Here is a 27,232-nt window from a genome sequence, read left to right as displayed (position 1 = left end):
ATTGGCACCTCTTACTGTGCTCCTCACCCCACACCAGCCACTCTGCTATACTGTTAACTCCCATTCTCTAATTATTACAACAGTGAGAGGTGGGCACTATGATTCCTATTTCAGATATAAGGAAACTGAGAATGCAAGAGAAAGTGTCTTGTCCACGTAGCTCAGAAAAGGTGGCAGCAGGATTCAAACTGTCTGGTCTAAAGCCCAAGTTCTTGACACTAGGTCTCAGTGCCTCAAGATTCCACCCAAACAAGTCATAGACAAAATACTCTGAAGACCAATCATCTCATCTATGGTCCCCAGTGATGACTCTCCAAAGCAAAAGGAGAGCAGGCCAGGCAGGATGAGGTCAAAAAGCCAATTCCAGTTACTTGATTTTATGGTGGTTTCCACTGTTCTTTAAAACAACATTCAGGAAAGGAGGCAAAGTAATAAAATGCAGCAGGGACCCTAAGCTGGTCCCCTTTCTAGGTCTGTGACTTTGGGGAAGACTTCTACCCTCTCTGGGACTAAATTTCCCCTCTGTATAATTGAGGTAGATTTGTTTTTCCCTAGAGTAATGCATTAGCATTACTAAGGAAGCTTTATTTAAAGCCTGCAAATGCACGTGTACATACACAGACTGGGCCCTCATCCCAAAGAATATGACCCAGCAAGTCTGGAGTGGGGCTCTGTCATTTGTACTGAGAAACAGCAGTCCTCCTGGTCTGACTTTTCATTTTTTGGAAATTGTTTATCCACAAGGTGTAACTGCAAAATAACATGACTGCTTATTTAACAGACCTGGAAGAGGTGATCAGATGACTATTTTCTCAGAGATTGAAGAGGCCAGAAAACTGTAATGGTGCAGGCACTGTGCCTGGCCCTTGGGAAGCTTCCACAGGATTTGTATTGTTTCTACAAGGTTCATTTGAAACATTTAGTCAGGGATTTTAAGATGTATCTGATTTCTGACAACAGCCAAGCCAATAATCAAAATAATGTGCCTGGGGTCCTAAGAGTGGTCAACACAAATTGCTTTTGTGGAATAATTTTAGCCATGTTTTGGGTAGTGGGAGAATTGATAGAATGACGCAGGGCTTTAAGGGCCGTGCTCTGAAAGTCAAACCCTCCAAGATGTACAAACCCTCTTTTTCTTTTTCTTTTTTTTGACAACCAGCCAGTATTCTTTGAGGCCGAGCCCTATTCCTCAGTCCCTCTCGAAGGGAAAGATTTTCTGATTTTATGAGGGGATGCTGGGCAGACTCTTTAGGTGTCTGTGGCCCGGAAGATCCAGGCACAACAAGGTGGCCACATCACCTGCTTCTGCAGCACCTCCTAGGACCCATAATTCCCTCTGTGAGGTCCACGGAAACATAAGCCATTTACAGAAATTATCTCAGAAATTTGGAATCCCACAGTTTGATTTTGGTAATACAGACAAGGTAGAGAGACTCCAAGGCAGAAGGCCAATTATTTACAGAACCATCTGACTCCTTGTAAAACTCCTGGACCCAAGACCTAGGTCTGCTTCACCACCCAGTGGCTGCCTGACTAAGGGGCAGGCAAGTACATACAGTCTGGACAGTCCTAAACCCTTGGCTACAAACAGGTCAGGCTACTTACGCTAGAGCATCACTGTCCTCTTTACAAAGCTAATGACCCATTTCTAAACTTACCACATTTTTCTATGAGCTTCATGGGAAAAAGCATAAAAATAATCAGCCAACTCCTTATCATGTTCCTCGATTTCAAAGAACTAGGAAGAAAAACAAATAGCAAGAGAAGTTAGGGTTAAAGCTGGATCAGCTCAGCAGCAAGTGGATAATATGCCACCTGGAACCATGACATGGGCAGTTCATAAAGGACTTTCACTTCACACCTGTGACCTCATGAGCTTTGCATCACCAGCTTGGAGAAAAGGACCCAAGAGAGGACTTATCTTTCTTTGATATGTGGAGAAATGGGCCCACAGAGACTAAGTGGGTTGTGTAAGATCCCACTCTGAGGAAGTGGGCAAACACTGAATTTTTCCCTCTTTAACTGCTTCTTGCAATCTAGTTAATAGAAAGAAAGAATGCAGTTTTATTAGCTGAGGGCCCCCTTTTCCTCCAGTTATTAAAACTGTGGTCAGATATTTGACTTTGTGAACCTATAAACCTTAAGGAAATTAATTTCATTCCCTGTTCTGGGATAAAAGTCTAAGGGTTGTTATTTTCCTCAACATCGTTGAAAACGAAAGGGCCCAGTTGTCCTACCTTCCTTCAGCCAGAAAGTCCCGGAGGGCGAGGCGGGGTCTCATCCTGTCCACACCCTTGGACCCCAGCCTAGAGTTCAGCAAGCCAACGGGAGTTCCTGGAATGGTGCTTTAACTGTCTCCCCTCTCCAAAGCAATCTGCAAACTCCACGACTCAGATTCAGGCGGCAACTAAACAGAAGGTGGAGTAGGGGCTCGGACCTGCATTGGGGTAGTGTCACCCATACCACCTCCGCAGCCTGATGAACCCTGCCTCCGCTCACCACCATCCCGGCCCTCGAACCTGGAGAATGTCCGGTATCGCAAGGCGGAGACTGGTGGAACCCTGGCATGTCTGAGGGGGTCTAGATTTGCAGAAGGCGCCCAACAAACTTGCTGTACCAGTCTCTAGGCCTCGGGGGTCCACCTGGGGAATGGCGGGAGGCTGTCGGGGCCGCACCGGCTCTCACCTGAGAACCTCTGAGGCTCTGGAGACTGACCACACGAGATGTAGAAGACGCTTCAGACTGTACCCGTTTTCCCCGGCCGGTTTGACTGAGAGTGAGCGCAGACCCGAAGCCATCTGACCCGAGTCACCTGATTTGCTATCGCGGAGCGATGCACTGTGGGAACTGTAGTTTTCACGAGGCTTAGCCGGACAGTTGTGCAGGGTAGAGGAGGAGCGGAGGGGCGCAGGCACCTTGGCAAGAATGGAAGCTCGGGTGTGAGGGAGTATTAAGCAAGCCATTTTTAGGGACACAGACTCTCAGAGCCCCGAGCGCCTGTCGGCGAACCTTGCATCACTTTGGAGAGTGAGGCAGGCGCTGTCCTGACGTACTCGTCGCCACGGTCCTGAAACCCCCTATCTCCACGGGGCGGGACCCTTTTGGTCCCGCCTTTCTCCGCCTTTCCGCCTATGGACCGGCATGCCGCAACGTACGCGGGGCTCCGCCTGCCTCGACCAATAGGAAGACGAGCAGCTTCACTTTCGTGTGGCTGAAGGATTGTTAGGCGAGGTCCCGCCTCGGCACCTCAGCTCCAGGGGAAGTGCGCGGGAGGCGGCGCCTTCGCCGCAGAGGATATCTGCGCTGGTCCCCACGGCCATGGCTGCACCGTCGGTCACTCTCGGCATCGACCTGGGCACCACGTCTGTGAAGGCGGCCGTGGTGGAGGACGCACCCGGCGACCCATCGGGGTTCGTGGTACTGGCCAGCTGTGTCCGGGCTGCGCGGGCCGAGGTGGCGGCCCAGAGCGCTGCGGCCGGGCCTCAGGTGAGGCAGCGCCCCGGAGCCGCGCAGCCTGCAGGAGCCTCCTGATAACCCTCTTCCTCCTCAAGGAAGTCTCCCTGACTGCTCCAGAGTGCCTGACCTCCGCCTGCCTGCTGCAGCTCCCTGATCCGTTAGGCCTGGTCCCAGCAGCTTTACTACCTGCTGGCACCGATCTCCCACTCTGGCTTCCCTTTAGGAGCCTTGCCCATGGCACTGAATCCGTGCTCTCTGTCCTCCACTTTCTGTACCCTGACCTGCGGGGAATTCCTCTCCTTGTGTCATGTGGAAGGACCATAGGCCTCCACCTCATTCTTTCCGCTCTCTGTCCCTCACACCTGCCAGTGTCCCCAAATTCAGGATTCATTTTGTTCCCCAGGGCAAAATTTGGGTTTTCCTCTGGAAATCAGATGCAGAATCAGGCTCAACTAGAGTGGAAAGTGGACTGAGGAACTCAAAGATACTTGATCAACAAAAGTCTCACCCTCCTCCCCAAGTCCTTAAAGGCTGAGATATCTTGGAGAAAGACAGAAAGACCTTGGAGAAAAGACAGACATTGAGAGATACCTTGATTAGAAAAAGATCAGATTGATAATTATGCACTACAACTGTTATCTTGTAAAATTTGGTAGTCATACACTACATTACTTGTGAAAGGTACAAGATAGAAATGGAGAATTTCACCACAATGAGCTCTGGTGTGAGATATGGCTTCAGAAAGGATATCAATCCTCAGAGCTGGATTCCATTAATTTTCTGAAAAAGGTAGCTCTACAGTTAATTGAAAATAGAAATGAATATCTAGGAACTTTCTGAGTAACTTCATGTCTTTTCTTCTGGATCTCAGCTTGTTCTTCTCTGAGTTTAAATAGGTGGCCTCTGTGGCCTCTTCTAGCCACAAACCTTGATTTTCTGAGCCAAGCCCCACTCCTAAGAGTTTTGTTTTTCCCAAGCTCTTGCCACATATCTGGACTCAGTTCTTTGGGGTTCAGAGTCCATCTCGCTCGGAAGCATTTTAGAGGATAAAGGTTTCAGGAGCACTTTGCATTTTCACAGAGGCTTTCAAAATTAGTTTGGTTGGAGCATTAGGACATTTTAGAATGATTATTTCACTTCATGTATTGTGAGATGGAGGCAAAGTCAGCTGCTACTCTGTGAAGGTGAGCAGCAGAGCCAGGATTATAGGAAGTGGGCTTAGGCAGTGCCCTTTTCTCTTAAAATAGGGCCACTTCTTGAACACTACTTTTTCCACTCTCCCCAGCATTCAACAGGCTGTTGTGTGTTTACAGGCACATCCAGTGCACCACACCTGCCTAATGAGGAGTTTAAGGGAGGCCAGTAATAACCCCCCTCGTGTCCCCTACATGCATGTTGTACTCTGGGACAAACAATATTCCTGTAATTTCATCCATATTGGGATTTCTCAACCATGGCACTGTTGATTTTTTGAGTTGGAAGGTTCTTTGTTGTGGTGGCCTGTTCTGTGCCTTGTAGGATATTTAGCAGCATCCCTAGCCTCTAACCCACTACATGCCACTACATCCCTCATCCCCAGTTGTGACACCCCAAAATGTTTTCATATGGCCAAATGTCCCCTAGGGGACAAAAATCACTGCTGGGGTGAGAACCACTGATCTGTAGAAATACCCAATGGCTTTGTTCGTTCCTCATGACCATACTTCTTACTCTTTAGAAGTATCATGTACACCATTGTCAAACTTGGCAGCTATGTGGAAGGTCAGGCTTTTAGGTATTTGCAACTAGGTTTCTAAGGGATGCTCTGTGACTTCTCTTGAGCTATTAATTTTTTCTTCCTGGGCCTTGGTTTCCTCATCCGTAAAAAGGGGTGTGAATGAGGAGGGTTGAATGAATCTATAAGGTTTTTTTCCAAATCTAAAGTCTAGGATTTGGTCTGGATATAGATCAATTAATATTTTGAGCCAAGAAATGGGGGCACCTCCTTTCCTGTTACATTATGGGTATACCCATCATCTGTCCTCCATCATATGCACTACTAAAACTCGAACTAACCGCTGAACACTGACGTCTCCTTGACTTCACTCCCATCTGGCCTGTTTCTCTTCTCCAGCATCCCACCCATACATCTCACCCTCCCTGGGCCCATTTTAAACAGCAGCTCCTCTGTCCACATACACCATCTGATGGCCACATGGGAACTCTTTAAATCAGCACCGTCCAATAGAAATTTGAACCACAAATGTGAGCCACACCTATAATTTTCAATTTTCTAGTAGCCATATTAAAAAAATGTAAAATATAACCAGTGAAATTAATTCTAATTGCATATTTTATTGAACCCAATGTTTCCAACATGTAATAATTAATGTAAAATTATAATGACATTGTGCATTCTTTTTTTTATACTAAATCTGAAATCTGGTCTTTTACACTTATTGCACATCTCAATTCAGGTTAGGCACATGTGACAAATGACTGCATTATTGGAGAGTGCATGTCTAAACAAATGTTTTTTCCCTGCTTCCTTCTTCCTTCCTCTACTCTCTTCTTTCTTCCTTCCTTGGGAGATCATGCACAGCCACACACCTCCTCTTTGCCTGTCTTTCACTGCCAAGTCAGTTCTGCTGTAGTTTCTCCTATATATAAAGAGTCTCACTGGGATCTCTGGTTGCCTCCACAGGAAAATGCTTTGTGCTCCCTTTTTACTCCTTCTTCTCCGGTTCTATTCCTCTTCACCTTCCTTTTTACTCCTTTGTTCATGCTTATTAGGAGCCAAGAATTGCCCTAGTCCAAGGTCAGCAGGCTGATGGGCCAAGTGAGTGGTTTGTTCCAAGGAGGGGAAGCTGCATCCTCCCCAGGAGGGAAGCAAGGGGTTTGAGGGCGCAGTTTTCAGATGCTTTTCCAAGAACATAAATTTTTTTCAGTTCCCCAGTGAACATACTAAATTTATTAAGAGCTGAGCTACATTTTTTTCTCATCTGAGTTTTCCTTCTGGGTGTTAAATATAAGTGTGTTTTGTGACTCGAGGTGATTTTCGTGTGGCAGAAACATTTTACTTTGATTGAAATAAAAATGAGTATTCAGTTTTTGAAATTCAAAATGCTAGCTTTTACTTAAGCTTTTAATTTACCTTATAAAGCTTATTTCATTTACGTCTAACACTTAACCATCATTTTGAAGGTCTTTGAATAATACTTAATCCTGTTTTAGTTAATTAAATACCTTAGATGTTTTAAACTGCAGTTACACATTTAATATATTTTTTCTAGGCACTACAGTTGTCCAGCCTAAATCTTTTCAGAATACTTAAATAATTCTTATAAATGTAATAAGTGTATAACTGTGCAAACCTCAAATGTTCTAACATGTTTCAAATCCTTTTACACATATCATGAGATTTAAATTTATAGTAACAAATCTAGATCAGTTACTCAATTTCACATTTTATTTTTTATCTTTTTCTTTGTTTTTGTTTTTTATTTTTTCAATTTCACATTTTAAATTGGAATTACAAAGGTAATCTAGGCCAAATTCTCTTTAACATAGAAATTTACTTAAAATGCCAAATACCCAAAGATTTCTTAAGCACAAATATTAATCACATAGGTATGATTCTTTTAAACACAGATATATTTAATTCTTGATCTTTTCACTCTGAAATTTACCTATTTACCAAGAAAACAATAATGTCACTTGGATTGCTTTCCCAAGTGCATATTTTGTGGTGGCTGCCTTAGCTTATTGAGACTTCTTACTGGTTAGAGGCAACTACTGGGGATGAGGTGGGAACCTGGAGTCATATTCCTGGTCTCTAACAGGGACTTCATAATTTAAAAGAGAAGGTGGTTACGGAATCCAAATTTCTTAGGTTTGAGTCACCTCGTTCCTACTTCGGAACTTAGTCTGTACCTGACACCCATTTGGAGATAGTGCTTGAGTGGATTTAGCATTTCTTTAGCTCTGAGATACCCAATTCATTTTCCCATCTGACTCTGAAGACCTTTGAAGTTTTTTCCAAATCCTGCATATTTTTCATATCCTTATCTCTTAGGACCATTCGACTCTTATTAATATGCTATTTGATTACATTCTATTTATCTCATAAGTTTGTCTTTCAAAGTTATTCTGCTTAGGGAAGTTTTCAAGGAGGCAGTAAATTGGAAGAAACGGCAAGTCAGGAAAAGATGGTCCTGACTTTGTTGAATTTTTTTTCCATCCCCCGAAATCTGTTTACGCTATCGGTTTCTCTCTGTGTGGCTTCTATCATTGCCCAATTAATCTTCTGAAAACATAGCTCTGATGATGATACTCTTCCATTCAGAAAGCCCCAGGAGCTCCCTATTACCTTTAGAAAGAGCCCCTCGCTCTGGGGCTTGAGGCCAGCTGATTGGACCCTAGCCTCTCCTCTTTTACAGCCTCATCTTCTACCACTTTCTCGTACAGCCCATTCCACTGCTTCTGTGCCCAAGTGTTTCCTGGCCGTCTTCCATGCCTGCCTTTCCTAGGTGGGTTTTTGTTTCCGGGGCCTGGCCCTCAGGTCACTCAGGAAATGTTTGCCAGATGGACGAACTAAAACCCAGGTAAAAGCAAACACTAGAGCTCATCCTAAGGTGCTTTATTCCTTGAGGCCTTTCTTGGCTACATCTTTCCTGCCAGATTCCTCCCTGCTGTGTGCTATCTGTCTCCTATCCCAACACTATGTGCTTTGCAAAAGACTCTTACCTTACCACTCCTTAGAGCATAGTCTGTCTTGTGTTGCCTTGTCCTTCCTGCTGGACTGTAAGTTCTTGTAGGGCAGGGGGAGTGCTTTCTCAGCTGTACCCACCCACAGTGGAGGGCAGAGCCTGGGCTATTTGCTGAACCTAATCTGCAGCAGTGCCTCATCTGTGAAGGGAAGGCGTGGAACTTTGCTCACCATATTCCTACTCCAAGCCCTGCTGGAGGTGATAGAGAACCCTTAGTCTCACATCACCTTCCTGAGGCCAGTCGGCACGTGATCCCAGTGGAATTAGCTGGGCAGCCACCACCCAGGAAATCCTTTGAAGCCTCTGTCCACTTCTGCCTGCCTGTCTGTATGTATGCCCTTGCTTGAAATATCTTGTTCTGTTTCTAGGCGCAGGAGCAGGATGTGAATAGAATCATCCAAGCCCTAAACGAATGTCTTGCTGCCCTTCCCCAGCAGCAGCTCCGGAAAGTCTGTGCCATCGGAGTGTCAGGACAGATGCATGGAATCCTGTTTTGGAAAACAGGCCAAGGTACGGAGGGCTCCAGGCATCACATGGTAACAGTGACTGTGGAATGAGAAAAGTGCTGCCAAGAGCTGTCTGTGAAGGATCAGGTTGTCCTGCAGTGAGAAATGCAATGGCACATGCATTTTATGTATATCCTGTCTGGTACAAATATGTAATGAGTAAGTGAACTGTCCACTCACACATTATTAACACATTGGCCAAGAATAGGGAGAGGGAGAAGAGTGAGTTCTCTCTGATTCTCTGTAGTGTTCCATGGAGTGGATTTCCCACAGCTTTCTCTTTCTCTTTCTCTTTATCTGTGTCAGTGTCTCAGCATCACTGTCGACAACCAAGAAATTAGTGTAGCTGTAGAAGATGCCAAGACACTGAGGAGATGCCTCTGAATTGGAGTGTAGTTTTTGTTGTTTAACATAACCACAGATATCTTTGATTTTTAAATTCCAGGGCTCAGTTGCTAGCTAAGCATTATTTAGTTGGTTGTCTTATATCAGGAGATCTGCCATAGTGCAGAGGTGGATGATCTTTTCTGTTTGGCCTCCAGGAGGAGAATTAAGCCAGTGAAATAGCAATGAGCACTTTGCATGCCAGGTGCTTGGCTAAGGATGTTACCTGTATGATCTCATCGAACTTTCCCAACACCCTTATGACATAGGTTACATTACTGTCCCCATTGTGCAGATGAAAAGTTGAGATTCGGAGAGGTTAAAATAATAGGCTCAAGGTCATATGGCAGCAAGTAGTGACTCCAGCTTCTGAACCCAGGTATATCTGAATACAGATGCTGAGCTTTTAAAGGGCTCTGGGAGGACCAGAGCTACAGGAAGGCACAATAACTCAGTGAAGGGAGGAACTTCCTAACAGAATGTCCAAGGAAGGATTAGGCTCCTATAGGAAGTTTTATGCTTCTTATTATGGAAAGAATTGAAAAATATTTTTTTAAATAAAAAATTTTATATTGACATAAAAGTAGGCAGAATAGTATTATGAACCAATACATACACGTTACCCAGCTTCAACATTTTACTGCAGGTGTTTTAAGCAGAGGATGGATGGCTATTTTGGGGAGCTGTAGTTAAGGGGATTTGAATGTTGGATTCACCCCTTCCTGCCTGGAGAGTCAGTGATTCTGATTCCACTGGGCTGAGTGGTGACTTGCTCCTCAGCAGCATGACTGATGCCTAGTGATGCATCATTTGATCGGTCCCCAGAATGGGTTGGGTACCCGTAGAAGCCAGCGAAGGCTCTCTTCCTCCTTCCTGCCCTCTCATCTGCCTGTTGTCAGGCCAGCTGGGGCCTCTGGAGCTGCTTGACTCTAATCAGTAGCAGAAGAAGGCTGATTAGGGTGTTAGAGCTGACCTCTCAGAGGGAGTCTAGGTTGTAAAAGCTTTTTAAACTCCTTAATTTTGCATTAACGAGAATAAATGTCCTTTTAATACTAAAACCCTTCACAAAGAGGACAGCAGAGATCTAATGATTGTGGTCTGGTCACACGCCTTCCTTTCTGCCCATCTCCTGGACTCTGTAACAACCACACAAACCATTGCTCACATTGTTGGAGATAGCTGCTGAATATTTCATTGAGCCAGCCCACATGCCTTCTTGTTTTGTTTTCTGTTTCTGGGAAGGAGGAAAGCCACTGTTTGATGATGATGATACCTGCTTAGCAGAGTTAGGTGAAATCATATTTTGGATCAAGTTGTTCTGTTTTTAATGGCGGTCATAATTCAGTTTGAGTTCAGTACTTTAAATATATAAGGCTCTGTGCTGGGCCCCACGGGAGACATAGAAAGGATTGGTTGAGGCCCTCACTTTCCAGGGCACACTCAAAGCAGTCAGCATAGATGGGCACCAGTAACCTGAGCAGAGAGCTAAGTGCTTCTATGAGGGTACAAGCAAGCCAGTTGGAGGAGAGGAGAGGGAATGACTAGCGTCTTCTGAGAGGCCTGTGGTTATGCCTGTTTCCAGACTCTATTTTCAGGCTCAGTAATAGCAGGAGAGAAGTGAGTATCATAAAACCAAGCTAAAAGGCAAGCAGCACACCGGAGGAAATATTTGCTAGTGTATGGCAGACAGCTCAGGAATGTGGGTACATATAAAGAACTAATAACAAAGAAAGGACAGATAGCCCTGTGGGAAATGGGCAAAGGTTAAGGACAGGGGGTTCTTAGAACAGGAAATACAAATGGCTAATAAGCATATGAAAAGGTGCTCAGTGTCATTCATAATCAGGGACACTCAGATGAAAACAACAATGAGAAATAATTTTTCTCCCACTGGATTGTAAGAAATCAAAATTTGATGATGTCAAGAGTTGGCAAATGGGGTAGAAAGTTAGTTTTTTAAAATACCGCTGTTGATAGTGTCAATCAGCATAGCCATTTTGGAGGGCAATTTGACAGGGCCTGTTAAGAATAAGATAGCTGCTACTAGAAGAAAAAAGATATAGCTGCTATGATTCAACAGCGATGCTACTTGGAATCTGTTCAGGAAAAGTGGTTTAACGTGTGTGCATAAGGAGGCACAATCATGGTTGTTCACTTTACCCTTGTTTATTTTTATTTTATTTTTTTTCCCCTCTTTAATTCCCCCACCCCCCAACTTCTATCCCTGAGGTAGGGATATTGCCATCTCCCCTTAAGAACTGGATCTCTGAAGGCGAGGCGTCTCCTCCCATGCATTGAAGGCACACACCCAGGGACACCCAGGGCCTGGCGCACCCGGGAGGCCTGGCACACCTAGGGCCAGGCTCATCTGGGGCCAGGCTTATCCGGGGCCTGGCACATCCGGGGCCTGGCACACCCAGGGTATGGTCCGTGGCTCTACCTGGGGTGCGAACCTGGGACCTTCTGTGTGTAAAGCAGACGTGCTAACCACCACACTATGGAGCCAACCCTTACCCTTGTTTATAGTAGTGAAAACTGTGACATTTAATCAAAGGAGAATGGTTAATTAAATAAATGTTGGTGTGTCTATACTGTAGAATGGTATACAGTAGTTAAAAAGAATAAGGTGCATTCATGTATACTGACATGGAAAGAACTGTGGAACATGTTGAATGATAAAGACAACTCCTAGAAAAATAAATACAATATAACGCTATTTGATTTTTGAAAATAGACAAAGACAAAATAAAACAAAACCCAACCCAAATCAACCAAACCAAATAAAATATGCGTAAGTGTAAAAACTTTGGATGGTTACCCCGCGAGTGCTGAGGGTGAGAGGAAGGGGGCTGAGACTCAGGCGGGGATGGTTAAGCTGGCCTTTTGCTTTATCTATAATCTTTGAACATTTTATGTTGAGAATACATTCACTTATCACTTATGTAGTTAAAAAATTAAAAGTATATCACTTTATATCTCCCCAAAAAAAAAAAGAAGAAAGAAAGAAAAAAGGAAAAAATATACCAGGCAAGATTCTGAAATAGGCCACCTAAATTAAATCCTGGTTCTACCACTCAGAACCAACTAGCTAGGTGACCTTTGAGAAAAAATTTTTAACTTCTCCGTTCTTCATTTTTATTGTGTATAAAATGGGGATAATTATCACATATGTTATAAGGCTATTATGTAGATTAAATGAATTAATCTTTTTAAAGTGCTTTGAACAATACCCAGTACATGATAAGAACTCCATATGTTTCATAATACAAACAAAATAAAAATGATCGTCTAAAAATTAAAAAAAAAGAAAAGAGTTTTGGAAGCAAATAAAGGGGTTAAAAAACACTGCAGAGATCTACCTTTAGGGCTGGATGAGCATCCTAGCTTTAAGTTTAGGTAGAAATGTAGTTGTGAGGGTAGACTACTCTGAGGAGGACCCATCTCCACCCTCCCCAGGTGAAACATGATATGCTCAGGTGCATGCATCTATAACATGCCTCCCTGCTCTTCTGGGTAATGGCCAGGTATATTAACAGAGATTGACAAGCTCCCTCAGATCCTTTGCCTGGCTGTTCACTCTATCTGCAACACGTGTCCCCAGATATTCTTAAGGCTCACTCTCTTCCTCCATTCAGGTCCCTCCTCACATGTGTCCTCAAAGAGGACTTCCTTGATCACCCTCCAACAGTTTATCATACTATCCCCTTATTCTGCTATGTATTTCTTCAAAGCAACTAAAAGTACTTGGTATTATGTATTTGCTTGTTTGTATTCTATATCTCTAGCATACAAGCTTCATGAAGGCGGTGACTTTTCCTTGTTCACAACTGTAATCTCAGAGACTAGAACCAGTGCCTAATACATATTAGATAATAAATATGTCATTCAATCATGCATGTATGAATGAATGGATGGATGTTTCATGGCCTGAGAGGCAGTTAAATCTCTTTCTTTGGTTCTTAATGAGCAAATTTATAGGAAAATGTATAATGGTCTTGGTTCCCAAATCTGTAGCCTGAGATCAGATACAATCATGAAACAGCTTTATGTGGGGCTTTGCCCTGCTTTGCTTCATGGCAGCACTGTTCAGCAGTGGAGGCTGGAGCCTCGCCTCCATCCATTAGATTTGGAGTGTTCTTGACTGCTGATAACTTTTCTTGACTGTCAACATTCTTTTCCCATTCTGCTGCAGTAGTTGTGTTTATGTTGCTTGGAGGTATGGGAAATATCGCTTATATGAGAAGAGAGAACAACAGATATATAATGGGGTATATTCTCTAAAGGCTGCTGGAAAAACCTTAGACCACAGACAGAATTTAGAAGGTAAAGGTTTATTATCATCATCATTATGATCATAAAACATGAACTGGGTACTTACTATGTGTCAGGTATTGTTCTAAGTGCTTTACATGTGTTAACTCATTTAATGCATACAACTCTAAACTCTGTGTATTATGTATACACACAGCACTCTAACTCTAACTCTAACCCTTCCCTTTGCTACTGGCCTGAGAGTAAAGTCAACACATGGGCAGGAGGAGCCACCAGAATTCAGGAAACAGTTATAAGTGCCCTCTACCATTGGACTTACAGATGCAGTTTCCAACAAGATGCTGAACTAGCTTGACTGCTGATTTCTTTCCCCCAAGATGGGTTTCAGAGAAATCATAAGGGAAAAACACCAGGGAAAGGGGAGAAGACTTTGAGAAAGCCTGGGGTGATGGGGCTAGTATGTGCGGGCTTGGATCTGGGGCAAGAGGCAGCCAGCCTTGCCTGTGGGAGGATAAATTGGGAGGGAGACCACTGATTCCCCTGGCTTGCCATGGCTTTGAAATAAGCAGCACCTGTCTCCATACCCATAGGAACTCAGGTGTCTTCAGGAATAAAATCAAGGCAGTGGAGAAAAATAGGTGTCCCTGTCCAAACCCCAGGGCTGGTGACCTATGATCTAAGGATCTTCATAATATTGTTTCTTCCTGGAGGGCAGAGGGGAAACCCTGACCTGAGGAGATATTTTGCATGGTGGAGATAGCTTATCTGTGGATCCACCTTAGCATTCTTCTGTCCTCCCCAGCCCTTTGGGGCTGATAGGGACTGAGGTCTGGCTCATTTACACATTGCCTGACAAAGTAACCAATACTCCCAAAGCAAAATGATTTCACAAGCCAGGACAAGAAGATATTTGAAGAGTACAACTGTTTCACAAGAAAAACATCATACTGAGTTATTTAATGGAGATTCTATCAGAAGCAGAACTCTTAGAATGGACAGACTAAGAATTTAAAATTAGGTTGACATAATACTAAAAGATATTAGCAAGGAAACAATAAGAAGAAGACATAAAAAAGAACCAAGCAGAAATATTAGATAAGAAAAATATAATAGTTGAAATAAAGTATGTAATAGATGGGATTAATAGCAGAAATGATAACTTTCAGAACAAATAGAGAATGAAAGGTCAGATTGAGGAAATCTCTCGGAAGGAAGAAAGAAAAGACAAAGAAGTAGAAAATATAAAAGAAAAGCTAAGAAACATTGAGGATTCAAATAGGAGCACTGGCATCTGAATAATAGGAGACCCAAAAAGGGAAAAATAAAAGTGGTAGAGGAGGAAAAAATTTGAAGAATGGAGAAAATTTTTCCATAATTGACAAAATAAAGTATAATGCCCCAGACTGAAAGGGCCTGTAGAATGTCAAAGAAGAGATGGAAGGAAAACCCCAGTTATATCTATTATAGTAAATTTTTAAGGATTTCAGAGACAAAGAGAAAATTCCAAAAGCTTACCAAGTGAAAGAAGATCCCATGTAAAAGAATTAGAAGCAGATTGATGTTAATTTTTTTTCAACGGCGATATTCTATGTAAAAAGGCAATGGAATAGTATTTTGGTTGTGTATTGCTGTATTACAAACTACCTCCAAACTCAGTGATTAAAACAGTAACTATTTAATCATATTTTGTGAATCTCAGGGCAGAAATTGAGCAGGGCTCAACTGACTGATCTACTCTATATGGAGTTGATGGAAGATGCTTGGGAGTATTTATCTGGTGGAACGACTGGTCTGGAGGGTTCTGGATGGCTCTACAGAATGCCTGGTGCCTTGATGGGGAAGGCTGGAAGGCTCAGCTCAGCTGGGGATGTTTTGCCAGATGCCTACATATGATTTCTATACAGTCTCTCCAGCCTGGTGGCCTTAGAATAGTGAGACTTCTTACATGGCATCTGGCTTCCCCTGAGTGAGCTCTCCGAGAGGCTCTGGCGGAAGCTGCAAATCTTCTTATACCTAGTCTTGGGAGTCCTAAGATGTCACTCTTGCCATATTTGTTTTGCTCAAGCAAGGCACCAGGTCCAACTCAGATTCTAGGAAAGAAGATTTAGACTCTTTTGCTTAATGGGAGGAGAAGCAAGTAATTTGCAGCAATCTACCACAAATCTACAAATGGTGTTTTGAAGTATTGAAGAAAAAGAACTTAGAACCTAGGATATTATAACTGATTAAACTGTAATTCAAATATGAGGATATGAAAAAATATCCTGAGGCAATAGGCCGTCAGATACTTTGCTGCGGAAAGATCTACACTGTTTTGGGTGAAATATTTCAATAAGAGCAGAGAAAAATCCAGAGAGATAAATGAAATAAAGATGGCCAGATTTGTTAGTAAAGTTTGATGTCTGAAAATTAATTAGCTAAGATCAAAGAAAAAGAGAAAATATATCTATAATCATCCAGAATCAAGTCTAGATAATATCGTCATGACGAGGGTTGGAAGGACAGAGATTAAGAGATTTGAGAGTGTACCACAGTTCTTTTCTTAGCTGGGGTTGGGGGAAATATGGTATCAACTTTAAAAAATGAATATAAAGGAACATAGAAGATGTGAGACAAATGGAAGGAGTAAGCGACTTGCCCAGGGTCACATAGCTATTGGTGGCGGGGCCAGGTGCTGAACCCAGGTGCTCTTATAATAGAACCCATGTGTATGAGTGAAGTGTTGTCATGGGTAATAAGGTCTATGCTGTAACCTCACTAGCAGTTATCTCAAGGACATGCTGGTGCTGGCCAGTTGCTCTTTTCTCTGATTTTGGTAATCTCCTTTATTCCAGGCTGTGAATGGACAGAGGGAGGGGCTGCCCCTGTATTCAAGCCCAGAGCTGTGAGCCACCTGGTCACATGGCAAGATGGCCGGTGTAGCAGCGGGTTCCTGGCTTCTCTGCCCCAGCCGGAGTCCCATCTCAATGTGGCCACAGGATTTGGCTGTGCAACTATCTTCTGGCTTTTGAAAAATAGGTACAGACAACTGTTATTTGATTTGGGTGCTGGATTTCCAGAGAAATGAGAGTGGCAAGGGTGCTGTACCTCTAGCCAGTCAGCATCACTCCACATGATGGATTGTCCTTCAGTGAGTGGTCACAAGACCTAGACTTGGTCTAGAACTGCTTCATTTCCCAGAGAACTCTCTATTGTCTTTTCTATTCTAACCCAGAGAGAGAAAGAAGGGGCCAGAGAGGACAAGGGACTTATTGAGGGTCATGTGGTGCTAGGTGGGGCTAGGGCTGCTGAGAATGGCTGATGTCCTGCTTTCCCAGGCAGGGCACATCCTCCCCTGAGTTCCCTCCCCTAATGGAAGCTTTGCTTGGAGCAGCTGGAAGGGCCTCGCCTCAGGAAGTCCATCTGGGGAAGCCATAGCCTGTGGGGTTCTGGCTACCACCCCACTATGCCATATCTAGTCCACGCTGCCCAGAGCTAGGTGCAGCACATGCTTTCAAGTCACTATTAGACCACATTGAACTGTTTTTGGTATGAAACACAGCCCAGAGTTCCTGAAGTCCTATGATGCAGCTGGCACGATCCATGACTATGTGGTTGCCATGCTGTGTGGTTTGCCAAGACCCCTGATGTCAGACCAGAATGCCGCTAGCTGGGGATATTTCAATACCCGGAGCCAAACCTGGAACCTGGAGATGTGAGTATAACCTTATAGGCTGGCCCCAGCTGAAGGGCAGAACCTCTAGAGTAAGCGCTTCAGTAGAGCTTTCCCCTTTGGGAATAGCAGGGGATTCCAAGAGGCCAGGAATCAGGCCAACGCCCCCAGCCTGTTCCAGTCACTGGGCATGGCTGGGCCTGGTGGCAAGAGAAGCGCTTGGGAGGCTCCTCCACAGTCACTTAGACCGAGGGTGGGCTCCCCAGTTCTCTGACCCAGGCCCAGCCTATAGATTTCAATGAACAACTTTTGCTTTTTAATATATTTTAAAATAAGGTGAAATGAAAGTAGTAGGTATGAGGGATGCCTTTTAAATTCTGTTTAAACAACCATTTGCTTTTTCAGGTCAAGAAGTCCAGTGCCCTATAAGTTCACTTCCTTCAGGGCCCCAATTCTGAGCTCTGTAATAAAACAAAAAGCACCTGATAGTTCAGGTAAAGGAATTTCTAGCATGTTTTATAAAAATGACAGCCCCATGTTCACTAACCCTGAGTGACGAATGCATTTGTTTATTCAGGAGATGGATGGGTTTGACTTTGGTTTGGCCTGTGCTAACCAACTGTGACTTTGCACTGAAACTCTGACTAGCTCTCTCTGCAGAGTGTTTGTGTTCCCTTCAAATACAAGGGGCTGGGTGCCCCATATTATATGCCTCTTACCTAATCTTCTTGATCATCCCTGGTTAAACTGGTTGTTTTCTTCCCCCGGAGGCCAATCCCAAGCTTTTGAAAGCCAGCATTTACTCTAAAAAACTCAAGCCTGTTTCTCATGGATTTAAAAAAGCCAAAGAGACCCCTGTGAAAGCACTGGCTCATACCTTCCCTTCTGTTTGTATCCTATAGTGCTTTCCTTTGCCAAGTTTCCTGGAAACAACAGAAACCAGAAAAGCAAGCACCGAGTAAATACGCTGTCCCCTTTCGGTTTGCAGACTGAGGGCCTCAGGCTTTCCCACCCATCTGCTCCCTGACATCGCAGAGCCTGCCAGCGAGGCAGGCAGAACTTCCCATGCCTGGTTTGAAATCCCAAAGGGGACACAGGTGGGCGTGGCCATTGGCGATTTGCAGGCCTCCGTCTATTCCTGTATGACCAAAAGGACAGATGCAGGTAAGTCTTTTGTTTTCTCCTCAGACTTCTACTCTGTGTGAGGGTCCGAGGGGCACATATACCTGGCAGTCTCAGCATCTTGTCGATCATTATTGTATAAATATGAAACATACCCCCATCCCTCCGGGTGAAGCCCCTGGCTTATAGTCCCGCAGGGCCAGTTCTGTCCCTGACCACAGTCTATGCCTTTCCTCCCTAGCTCCAGGTGAGGCAAATGACTCTCTAGTTGGCTGGTTTCTATGTAACTCTAAGACCAAGGATATAGATTAGTAGGTTAAGGTTTTTCATATTTTGTGTTTCGCAATGAAAGTTCCATCCCATCTGATCAGAAGTGCAGTCTTTTCTGTTTTTAGTGTAAGAGAATTACAGTTAGATGGAGGCATCAGTCTAGGGCAAGGGTTTAAAAACTACTTAACTTTGCTGGTGGAGTGTGAAAGCAGCCGTAGCCAATACATTAACGAATAGGTATAGCTACATTCCAATAAAACTTTATTTATAGATACTAAAATGTGAATTTCATATAGTTTTCATGTGTCATAAAATATTCTTTTCCTTTTGATTTTTTTCCAACCATTCAAAAATGTAAGAACACGCTAATGGGAATGTAAAGTAGTGCAGCCTTTTTGGAAAATAGTCTGGTAGTTCCTCAGAAGTTAAGCATAAAGTTACCATTATGACCTAGCAGTCCTACTCCTAGGTACACACCCAAGAGAACTCACAGCATACGTCCACACAAAAACTTATGTTCCTAGCAGTATTATTTATACTAGCCCCCAAACAGAAACAACCAAAATGCCCATCAACTAATAAACGGATTCTGCACAGCTAAAATGCCACAACATGTGAGTGAGTGAAGGTGAAAGAAATGAATGAAGCTCATCACAAAAGGCTTCATATTGTATGATTCCATTCCTATGAAATGCTCAGAATAGATAAATCCATAGAGACAGAAAGTAGATTAATTATTGCCGGGGATTGGAAAGGAAGGAGGTGATTGCTAATAGGTATGAGGATTCTTCTTGGAGTGAGGAAAATATTCTAAAATTAGATTGTGGTGATGGTTGTACAACTCTGTGAATATAATAAAAACCCCTGAATTGTGTACTTTAAAGGGGTACATTTTATGGAGAATTTACATGAATTACATCTCAATAAAGCTATTATTACAAAAAAAAAATGCAAAGCTGTTCTTAGCTCCTGGGCCATACCAAAAATGATGGTCGGCTAGATGTGGCTTGTGGGCTGTCATTTGCCCATCCTGGGCTAGGGTAGAAGTTGGGCCTGGCTGCCTGAGCAGTGTGGTTGCAGGGTGTGTGCTTCATTTGATCCTCACAGCAGCCTGGCTGAACGGGTCCACTTTGGGAACCCCTCCTTGTTATCAAGGGAACAAGAATTCATTCATTGTACCGGGTTCTTTTTGCCATTACATCTTTTCCTCCATCAGTTAGAACTATTACAATTCAACCCTGAGTTTACAAATTCTGACCAGCACTATCCTCTGTATAGTAGTTTAGTCTTATTTCATTACATTCTTAAGAGAGAATTTCAAGTGATTGGTTTTGTTTTGTTCTTGGTAGTGATTCCTGTTAATTCAAGATTAGCTGAGAGAGAAAGGCAAAATTCTGTCAATTTTTTTTGCACATATATGTGATGAAATTGTTTAAGGTCAAAAAGTTCAAAACCTTTTTCTCCCAAACTTTCAATTAAAATTAATGCCCCAGGAAAACATGCTAAGTTTATTCTGTGACTTTTAATTTTCCCAGTATACCATCTCTCTCCTTATATCCCTTCATCTTAAAGCGTGAATGTCAGGGAACTCACATAGGCTTTGGAGTCTAGATCTCAGGCCTGGGTTGGAATTTCAGCCTCTCTCTTTCTTCTATCTGGAGTGACCTTGAGCAGTCAGCTTTTCTTCCTGAGCCCTTGTCATCATCCACAGTGTGGGTGATGATGCCGTCTCATGGGGCAGTTGTAGTGATGTACTGGGGTGGTGCCTGTAAGGCCTGGTTCTTTCTTCTTACCCAGTGGTTTTCAAATCTTAGCCTCTTCCCTCCACAGAAGGCTGTCTTGTGCCTGGATGTAAATGTGTTTTCTGTATGGTGAGTGAGAGGCTTGTCAAATGGGGAGAGGGTGAGATTTAGGCTCCTTCACTGAGCTGGTTATAGTCTCTGGTTCCAGGTTGAGGCTGCTTACCTGTGCTCAGCTGTGCCATGTCCATGGGCACATTTGGTTAGTCCCCCATCACTGACAACTCCATCTGAGGGGACAGGTGAAGATACATTGCTTCTGATTTATAGTCATGGTGAAAGCCTTGATGTGGCAGAAAGTAAATGTCATCGGCTTTCTGAGATTCGTTTTTGCTCTCCTTGCTTCTGACCACTCCCCACTCCAGTAAGTAGGTGGGGAAGTTGAATGCTGACTTCAGTTAGTTTGGCCCCCACCAGATGGAGAAGAACAGGCTTTTGGTGAGAAATGGAGGAGAAGAGACTCCTGGAACAGTCTGCAGGCTCTGGCAGACTAGAGGATCTGACGATCTAGAGGAGAAAATCGTCCCCTCTTGCTGAGTCTGGGAATTTCCGCCCTGTTCATGGGAGAGGTTAAGAAAAACACCTTGGAAATAAGAAGGAGGTGGAACTCACGGGAAATGAATGAGACCTCTGCAGAGAATAAAACCTTTGGGCTGAGGTCTCACTCTCTGTAAATCCATGTCTATTGCTGTGTAACAGATCACACCAATACTTAGTAACCTAAAACAGCAAACATTTGTTATCTTACACAGTTTCTCTTTTTGTATATGTGCCTGGGTTTGAAATTTACTTTGTAAATATCTGTATTTTAAATAGATGAAATAGTTTCTGAGTCAGGAATCTGGCTGTGGCTGGAAGGTCTGGCTCAAGGTCCCTCATGTGATTGCAATCAAGTGGAAGGTGGGCTGGGACTGCACTCATCTGAAGGTTAACCAAGCCTGGAGGGCCCACTTCTCAGCTCCCTCATGTATCTCCTGGCAGGAGGCCTCAACTCCTTGCCACATGGGCCTTGCCATAGCATTACTCACAACTCAGTAGCCACCTTCTCCCAGAGCAAGTGAGCCAAGACAGAAGACGCAGTGCCTTTTTATAACCTGGGCTCCAGAATCACACAATGTCACTTCTACTTTATTCTCTTCATCAGAAGCAAGTCACTGAGTCCAGCCCACACTCAGGGTGAAGGGAATTAGGATTCCCTCCTGAGGGGAGCAGTGTCAAAGAATTTGCGGACACATTTTTAAAACCAGCACACTCTCCCCCTGCCCTGTTGTGACTTGTGACCTCTGGGTTAGCCCGATAGGCCTAACCTCTGCTTTTCTTGAACCCCAGTTCTCAACATCAGCACTTCGGTTCAGCTAGCAGCCTCCATGCCTTCAGGGTTCCAGCCAGCGCAGACTCCAGACCCTGCAGCTCCAGTTGCCTACTTCCCGTACTTTGACAGGACCTACCTGGCAGTGGCAGCATCACTCAATGGGGGCAATGTGCTGGCCACATTTGTCCACATGCTGGTCCAGTGGATGGCGGATCTAGGTAAGGCTTGACTCACATAGCAGCGTGTTGTCCTTTCTATGTGGCAGTGTTTTGGTGTCCAACATGCTGTTGAAACTTCTAGATTTATGTCTCAGACCCAACCTGGTTCTAGAACGTCCTTTCCTTCCTTAGGGATCTGAGCTTGTAGCCTACCTTCTGATCTTCTGAGCCACCATCACCTACTCTCTTTTTTGAGGGGCACCTTCACCCCTAACCTTGAATGTGGAATATCATGAGTCTCCAAGCTCTCCCCTGCCCCACTATCTTACTTTCTCTGTCAATAAGTCCCTTTGGTTCCTTGCATTTGAGGTTTTCCTTCTGATGACTGTAGACTGATGAAAACAAAAGAATCAAACACAAATAAGTAAAAAGACTCCCAGTGTTTTACAATATTATAAAATCTTCATAGCATCAATCCTGGTGAGTAGTTCCTGACTCCCTTTCTTGGAAGGGTCCCTGGAGACTCTGATGCCCTCCTGCTCTCTTCTTTAATTTTCAGAGTAGAGTGGATCAGGCCTTCCTCTGGTCTGCATTTACAAGGATACACAGAACCTCCGTCTTCCAGGAGAGGTTCCCTTTCCAAGCACTTAAAGTAGAAATGAAGTTTCTGGTCAGCTGTCCAGGTCAGGAGAAATCATGTTCACCAGGAGCATTGGTTACCTGTAGGAGCTCAAAGTCAGTTCATTGCATGAAATGGGTGACACAGTCTGAAGGCGAGGCACAGGCGGCAGGGAGCCTAGAGGGCTCTACTTAGGGTCTAAGTCTCATGCAGGGCAAATGTCGGGGAAGTGAGCTCTGTGAGCGCCCAGGGAGAGGTCAGGATTTCAGGGGTGGGGGTGGGGGGGGTCAGCTCTGCCCTGGCTGGGGTTTCCTTGGGAATGCTTCATTCAAATAACTGAACTTTAATTTTGTTTTGCTTTGCATCAGAAAAGGTTATCAAGATGCAGAACCAATTATCAGAACCTTCTGATAGCTGGGTCTATCAGATAAAGCCCTTTATCTAGATACTGGTTTAACTGGCTTGGGTCTGTCAATTGTCTACTGAGTTGGCCAACGTTTCTCTTTATGCAGAAGTACCTATTTTGAGGAAAAAAGAGTATTTTGAAGGTTAGTATTTTATGTAACTTAAACTTTTATGAAATTTCTACAACTATTTCATTTGATCGCAAACCATAATTGCAAATACAATACAATTTACTCAGATAAAAGATATACATTTATTATCCAGAAAAGGAAATATTAAAGCATAAGATGCAAAAGTAAAACTATTGCTCTATTCATAATAACCTAGATTTGCATTATTGTCCAGAGGTTGGAAAATGGAGTTCTACCCTTGCATGGTAGTTCAGAGCAAGGACTCTGGAGCCTGGTGGCCTGGGTTTGAATCCCAGCTCTGCCATTTCCTATGTGCCTTTGGAGAAATTATTTAACTTCTTTGTGTTTTACTTCCCTTATCTGAAAATGGGGATCATCCTAGAAACTACCTCAAAGGACTGTGAGGATCGAGTTAATATTGTAAAGAACTTAGAATTGAGTCTGGCCCATAGTAAGTGCGATATAACGCTTGTTAAATAAGCATAGTGTGGTAGTTGTAAACCAGGAGAGTGGCCTCGGTTCCCAGTTTTGCCCCTAGGTCATTATGTGGCTTGGGCAAGTCCCTTGCCTTCTGTGTTTTCCCACTCCAATGTTCTGTGTATCTAGGCCCATGGTGTGGGCATTTGGCAACTCATAGCAGTTAATCCCACCAATAGATTCAGATAAGGTTGTGAGCCAAGGGATGCAGAGACTGGGCTCGAAGCCAGGTCTCAGGCCTCCAGCTGGTGTATACCTTCCTTCAGGTGCTCCCCAAGGCCTGCGTTGTGGTCCACGTGTTTCCCAGTGAAGAACACTTTAACCTTTCCTTAAAAAATATTTTTGAAATTTTATTAAGGCAATACAAACACATTATTATTTTTTTTAAAACTGTAGACTTTATTTGGATTTCAGCAGTTCTTCCTCTAATGTCCTTTTTCTGTTCTAGGATTCAATCCAGGGTACCACATTGCATTTAGTCATCATATCTCCTTAGTCTCCCTGTCTTCCATTCGATTGATCTGTTTTTTTCTTTTTTATTTCCTTTTCTTTTTTTCTCCTATTAGTTTAATGGTTTTACATTTATGTCTATTCTTTTAGAAGTTTCTAACACACTATGTTTCCTAGGATGTGGAGAGACAGTCACTCTTTTACATTGTTGTGTAGTGTAAATTGGTACAACTTCTAAGGAGGGAATGTCATGCGCACATCTTTTGATCTGGCAGTTCCCCTTCAGGACTCCATCCTACAGATTTATATACTTGTACACATGTACTAGGTTATCCACCAAGCACATGCTTTTTCTGAAATTTTAGTAGAATTTATTGAGAGAGAAGAAAGACATATGTTCATTCTGCTGTGTTTAACCAGAATCCTGCTGATGGAATTTTGACTATGACATTTAAATTACTTCTCTCTCTCTAGTTCCTGAGCAGGTATAAGTTGAGTTTGTAAAAGTTAAATGTGCTACTGATGATACTTCAAAGTGACTCTAGATTAGTGGTTCTCAGCACTGCCCACACACTAGAAATACTTGTGGAGTTTTTAAAATAATGTTCATGTTCTAGTTACACCCACAAAAATGCTGATTATTTGGTCTGGGGGCTGGGTGGGGCCTAAGCATGGCATTTTATAAAGGAGCCGTAGCTGATTTTGTTGTTCTCAAGTGTTACTGGTAAACTCTGGTCTAGAACCTTCTACTCAAAAAGTGTAGTCCTCTGGGCCAGGAGTTCTGGTATACTCCAGGAGCTGATAACAAATGCAGAATCTCAGGGCCCACCCCAGGCATGGGAGTCAGAGGCTGCATTTTAATAAGACCCTTAAGTGATTCCTATGCATATTCAAATGTGAGAAGCACTGGGCTACACTGGTGGTTCTTAACTCCTGAGGAGAGATTGGCCAGACCAGAATCAGCCCCGTGACCCTGGGATTTCTATGACACTGCTAATAAGTAGTCTAGTACAGCCATATGTGTTATGTCCTCGCCCTTGGGACCAAGGGTCCCATGGCTGTGGGATGGTTAGGGCTCACAGCAACACTTACAGGACCTCTCCCTGAAGTCTGGGCTGGGGTGTGTAGTGAGAGAGCTGGCTGATCTGGGGCAGAGCATAGGTAGCCAGCCATGTGAGTCTCTGAGCTGGGAAGCAACCAGCTACAGTGAGAAGAAGCAGGTAGTAGACCCATCCTTACCCTTTGGAAATTCTATAGTGCCTCATCCTGCAGCGAGGGGATGTATGAGCTCACACAGGTCTTTTCTGTTCCTGGCAGGCCTGGAGGTTGAAGAGTCCACTGTGTATTCACGCATGATCCAGGCAGCTGTACGGCAGAGAGACACCTGCCTAACCATCACTCCAACAGTGTTGGGCGAAAGGCACCTGCCAGACCAGCTGGCATCAGTAACCAGAATCTCCTCCTCGGACCTCTCCCTGGGGCATGTGACTCGGGCCTTGTGCCGAGGCATTGTTCAGAACCTACACTCAATGCTTCCATTTCAGCAGCTCAAAGAATGGGGTGGGGAAGCTGGTGGTGGTCAGCAGTGGGAGTGCGCTGTCCAGGAACGAGGTGCTGAAGCAAGAGGTGCAGAGGGCTTTCCCTTTCCTAGTGTCCTTTGGGCAGGATGTGGATGCAGCTGTGGGGGCAGCACTGGTCCTGCTCCAAAGAAACCTAAACCAGAAGAAGTCTTAGTCAGACCACTCTTTGGCCAAAGGATTGTTGCAAATTTTATCTAATTAACGTATCTGACATGATCTTGGTGTTATCCTTTTCCTGGACAGCTCTGTGGGCAGTTTTTAAACAATGCCTGTTTTCAGGGCACCATCTTGATCAAGAACCTTTCTACAGGGTACACTCTAATAATGCAGCCAGCAGTCACCAAATTGGTGCCTTCTGAAAGAGACTCACTTAGGAGCTGGTTGCAAATGTAAATGTGCAAAAAAAGAAAGAGAGAAAAGGAACAGTAGCCCAGCATCCTGGTCAGCAGGCTCATCTGTGATTCACCTGTAGATAAAGAGAAAATAAATGTGGACTTTAGACACCAAAAAATCTGGTGGCTCTGGGCTCCAACTAAGAAAAGAAGACTTTCCCACCCCAACACAGACTTGGATTGATTGTTTTTAGGGACATGAAGCCCAGAGTTGGGTCACATGCACTGTTAGAAAAGTCTTTCACTACTGGATTGTCCCACATGGCCCCTTTCCCAATCCTGTTCTTTCCTGGCCACTGGTTAGCTGGGGCAGGGTGAGGTCCAAGGACAGTGAAGCAGGCTGGCTGAGATGAAGATGCAGAGGTCTGTGCTGGCCTCATCATGTATTCCCACAAGGAGAGCCTGCTGCTCTGGGGCTGCCCCAGACCTTTACAACACAACTGGCTTGAAGGCATGGAACAGGGAAGGAAAGGTTGATGGCATGACCAGCAAGGGGCATGGATGCTACATGGCCACTGCCACTCAGGCACATTGTTCCCAAGAGCCTGAGCAGGCACCAGCAAGACCCTTTTCCAGGTGTGGGTCTGTGCAGCAGTGGGTTTTTCCCCCTGCACAACTTTGGAATCCTTCCAAGGGGAGGGAGGTATCCGGGCATGCTCCTGCCAGAGGGGGTGGTCAGTTTAATCAGAGAGGACCCCTATCCCAGAGGCCCCAGCTGTTCTTCCTCTTGGTGTGGGCCTTGCTGGCCCACCAGGTGTTCTTGTCTTGTAGAAATGTCCCATTGAGTTGGCATGCCTGCAGGGACCCCAGAGCATCTTAAACATTCCCATGGTGGGTTGAGATGACCATGGAATGGCTTCCAAGAGAGGGCCATCATTGCTGCATCTACTTCTAGACTCCCAAGGGTGATCCCAGCCTCAGGCAGACTCTGAGGCACCCAGGCAACTATGAGTTTGGGAAAGCAGTCATGTCATCTCTTTGTAAATGTCACTTTATCAATTATATGATTGTCTGAAGCTCTTTGATGAATCTACTTGGCCGTGCTGATTGAATTTTGGATAATAAAGCTCATTCTCCCATTTGCCTCAATAAAAACACCTCTCTGCTGTGGGAAGACTGTGAGTTATATCAGAGCCGCAGAGTTGGTTTCGGGAGTTTGGACACAGCCCTGAGGATCATTTGTAAGTTGTTCTGTAGCAAGGCCCTGCCTGCTCCACAGTTCTATTAGGACAAGTGGCTGCAGATCATTCAGGAAAGTTGTGTAATTTTCTCTCAGCTGGAATGACCTAGGATGCCATCATTTTGGAGCCCATCAGAAAGGCCTTTGAGAGAGAAGGCACCTCAGGATAGGCTGAAGGAGAACAGGAACTGGCCCTCAGAGCCGCATTCTCAGGATGCGTGAGTGGAATTTGTACATAAAAGATTAGGAACTGGATGGGTGTCCTGCAAGCCCAGGCAGCCCAGCCCAGTGCCCAGAGTGGTCCCTTTCTATGAATCCA

At 44.2% G+C, this 27,232-nt stretch overlaps 2 protein-coding genes across 7 annotated transcripts in view; one reads left to right on the top strand and one right to left on the bottom strand.

Annotated features, from left to right (window-relative positions):
• CTNS (cystinosin, lysosomal cystine transporter) overlaps positions 1-3,054 on the bottom strand; it is a 16,924-nt gene extending 13,870 nt beyond the window's left edge. The window contains exons 1-3 of one of the 6 annotated variants that reach the window (XM_039886384.1): positions 2,686-2,824; positions 2,238-2,407; positions 1,659-1,738 (exon numbers count right to left, since the gene is read on the bottom strand). In XM_039886384.1, the coding sequence (XP_039742318.1) occupies positions 1,659-1,738; positions 2,238-2,281 (124 nt within the window). In that variant the 5' untranslated portion in view covers positions 2,282-2,407; positions 2,686-2,824. Of the gene's footprint in view, positions 1-1,658; positions 1,739-2,237; positions 2,408-2,499 lie in introns of all 6 variants that reach the window. The other 5 variants (XM_039886385.1, XM_039886386.1, XM_039886387.1 and 2 more) reach the window with 5 other exon arrangements.
• A 157-nt stretch (positions 3,055-3,211) lies between these two features.
• SHPK (sedoheptulokinase) lies at positions 3,212-26,847 on the top strand. Its single transcript, XM_039886380.1, is given in 8 exon segments — positions 3,212-3,486; positions 8,573-8,714; positions 16,201-16,384; positions 16,908-17,060; positions 18,007-18,182; positions 21,539-21,739; positions 25,079-25,335; positions 25,337-26,847. Coding segments are annotated over 8 exon segments (1,440 nt in total). The 5' UTR covers positions 3,212-3,318; the 3' UTR covers positions 25,496-26,847.
• The last annotated feature ends 385 nt before the right edge of the window (positions 26,848-27,232 follow it).

The sequence above is a fragment of the Pteropus medius genome, unplaced genomic scaffold (assembly GCF_902729225.1).
Source record: "Pteropus medius unplaced genomic scaffold, Ma_sr-lr_union100, whole genome shotgun sequence".
In the NCBI taxonomy this organism is placed as follows: Eukaryota; Metazoa; Chordata; class Mammalia; order Chiroptera; family Pteropodidae; genus Pteropus; species Pteropus medius.
The sequence above is the reverse complement of the archived record's forward strand: the minus strand, read 5'-3'. Positions and strand labels throughout refer to the sequence as shown.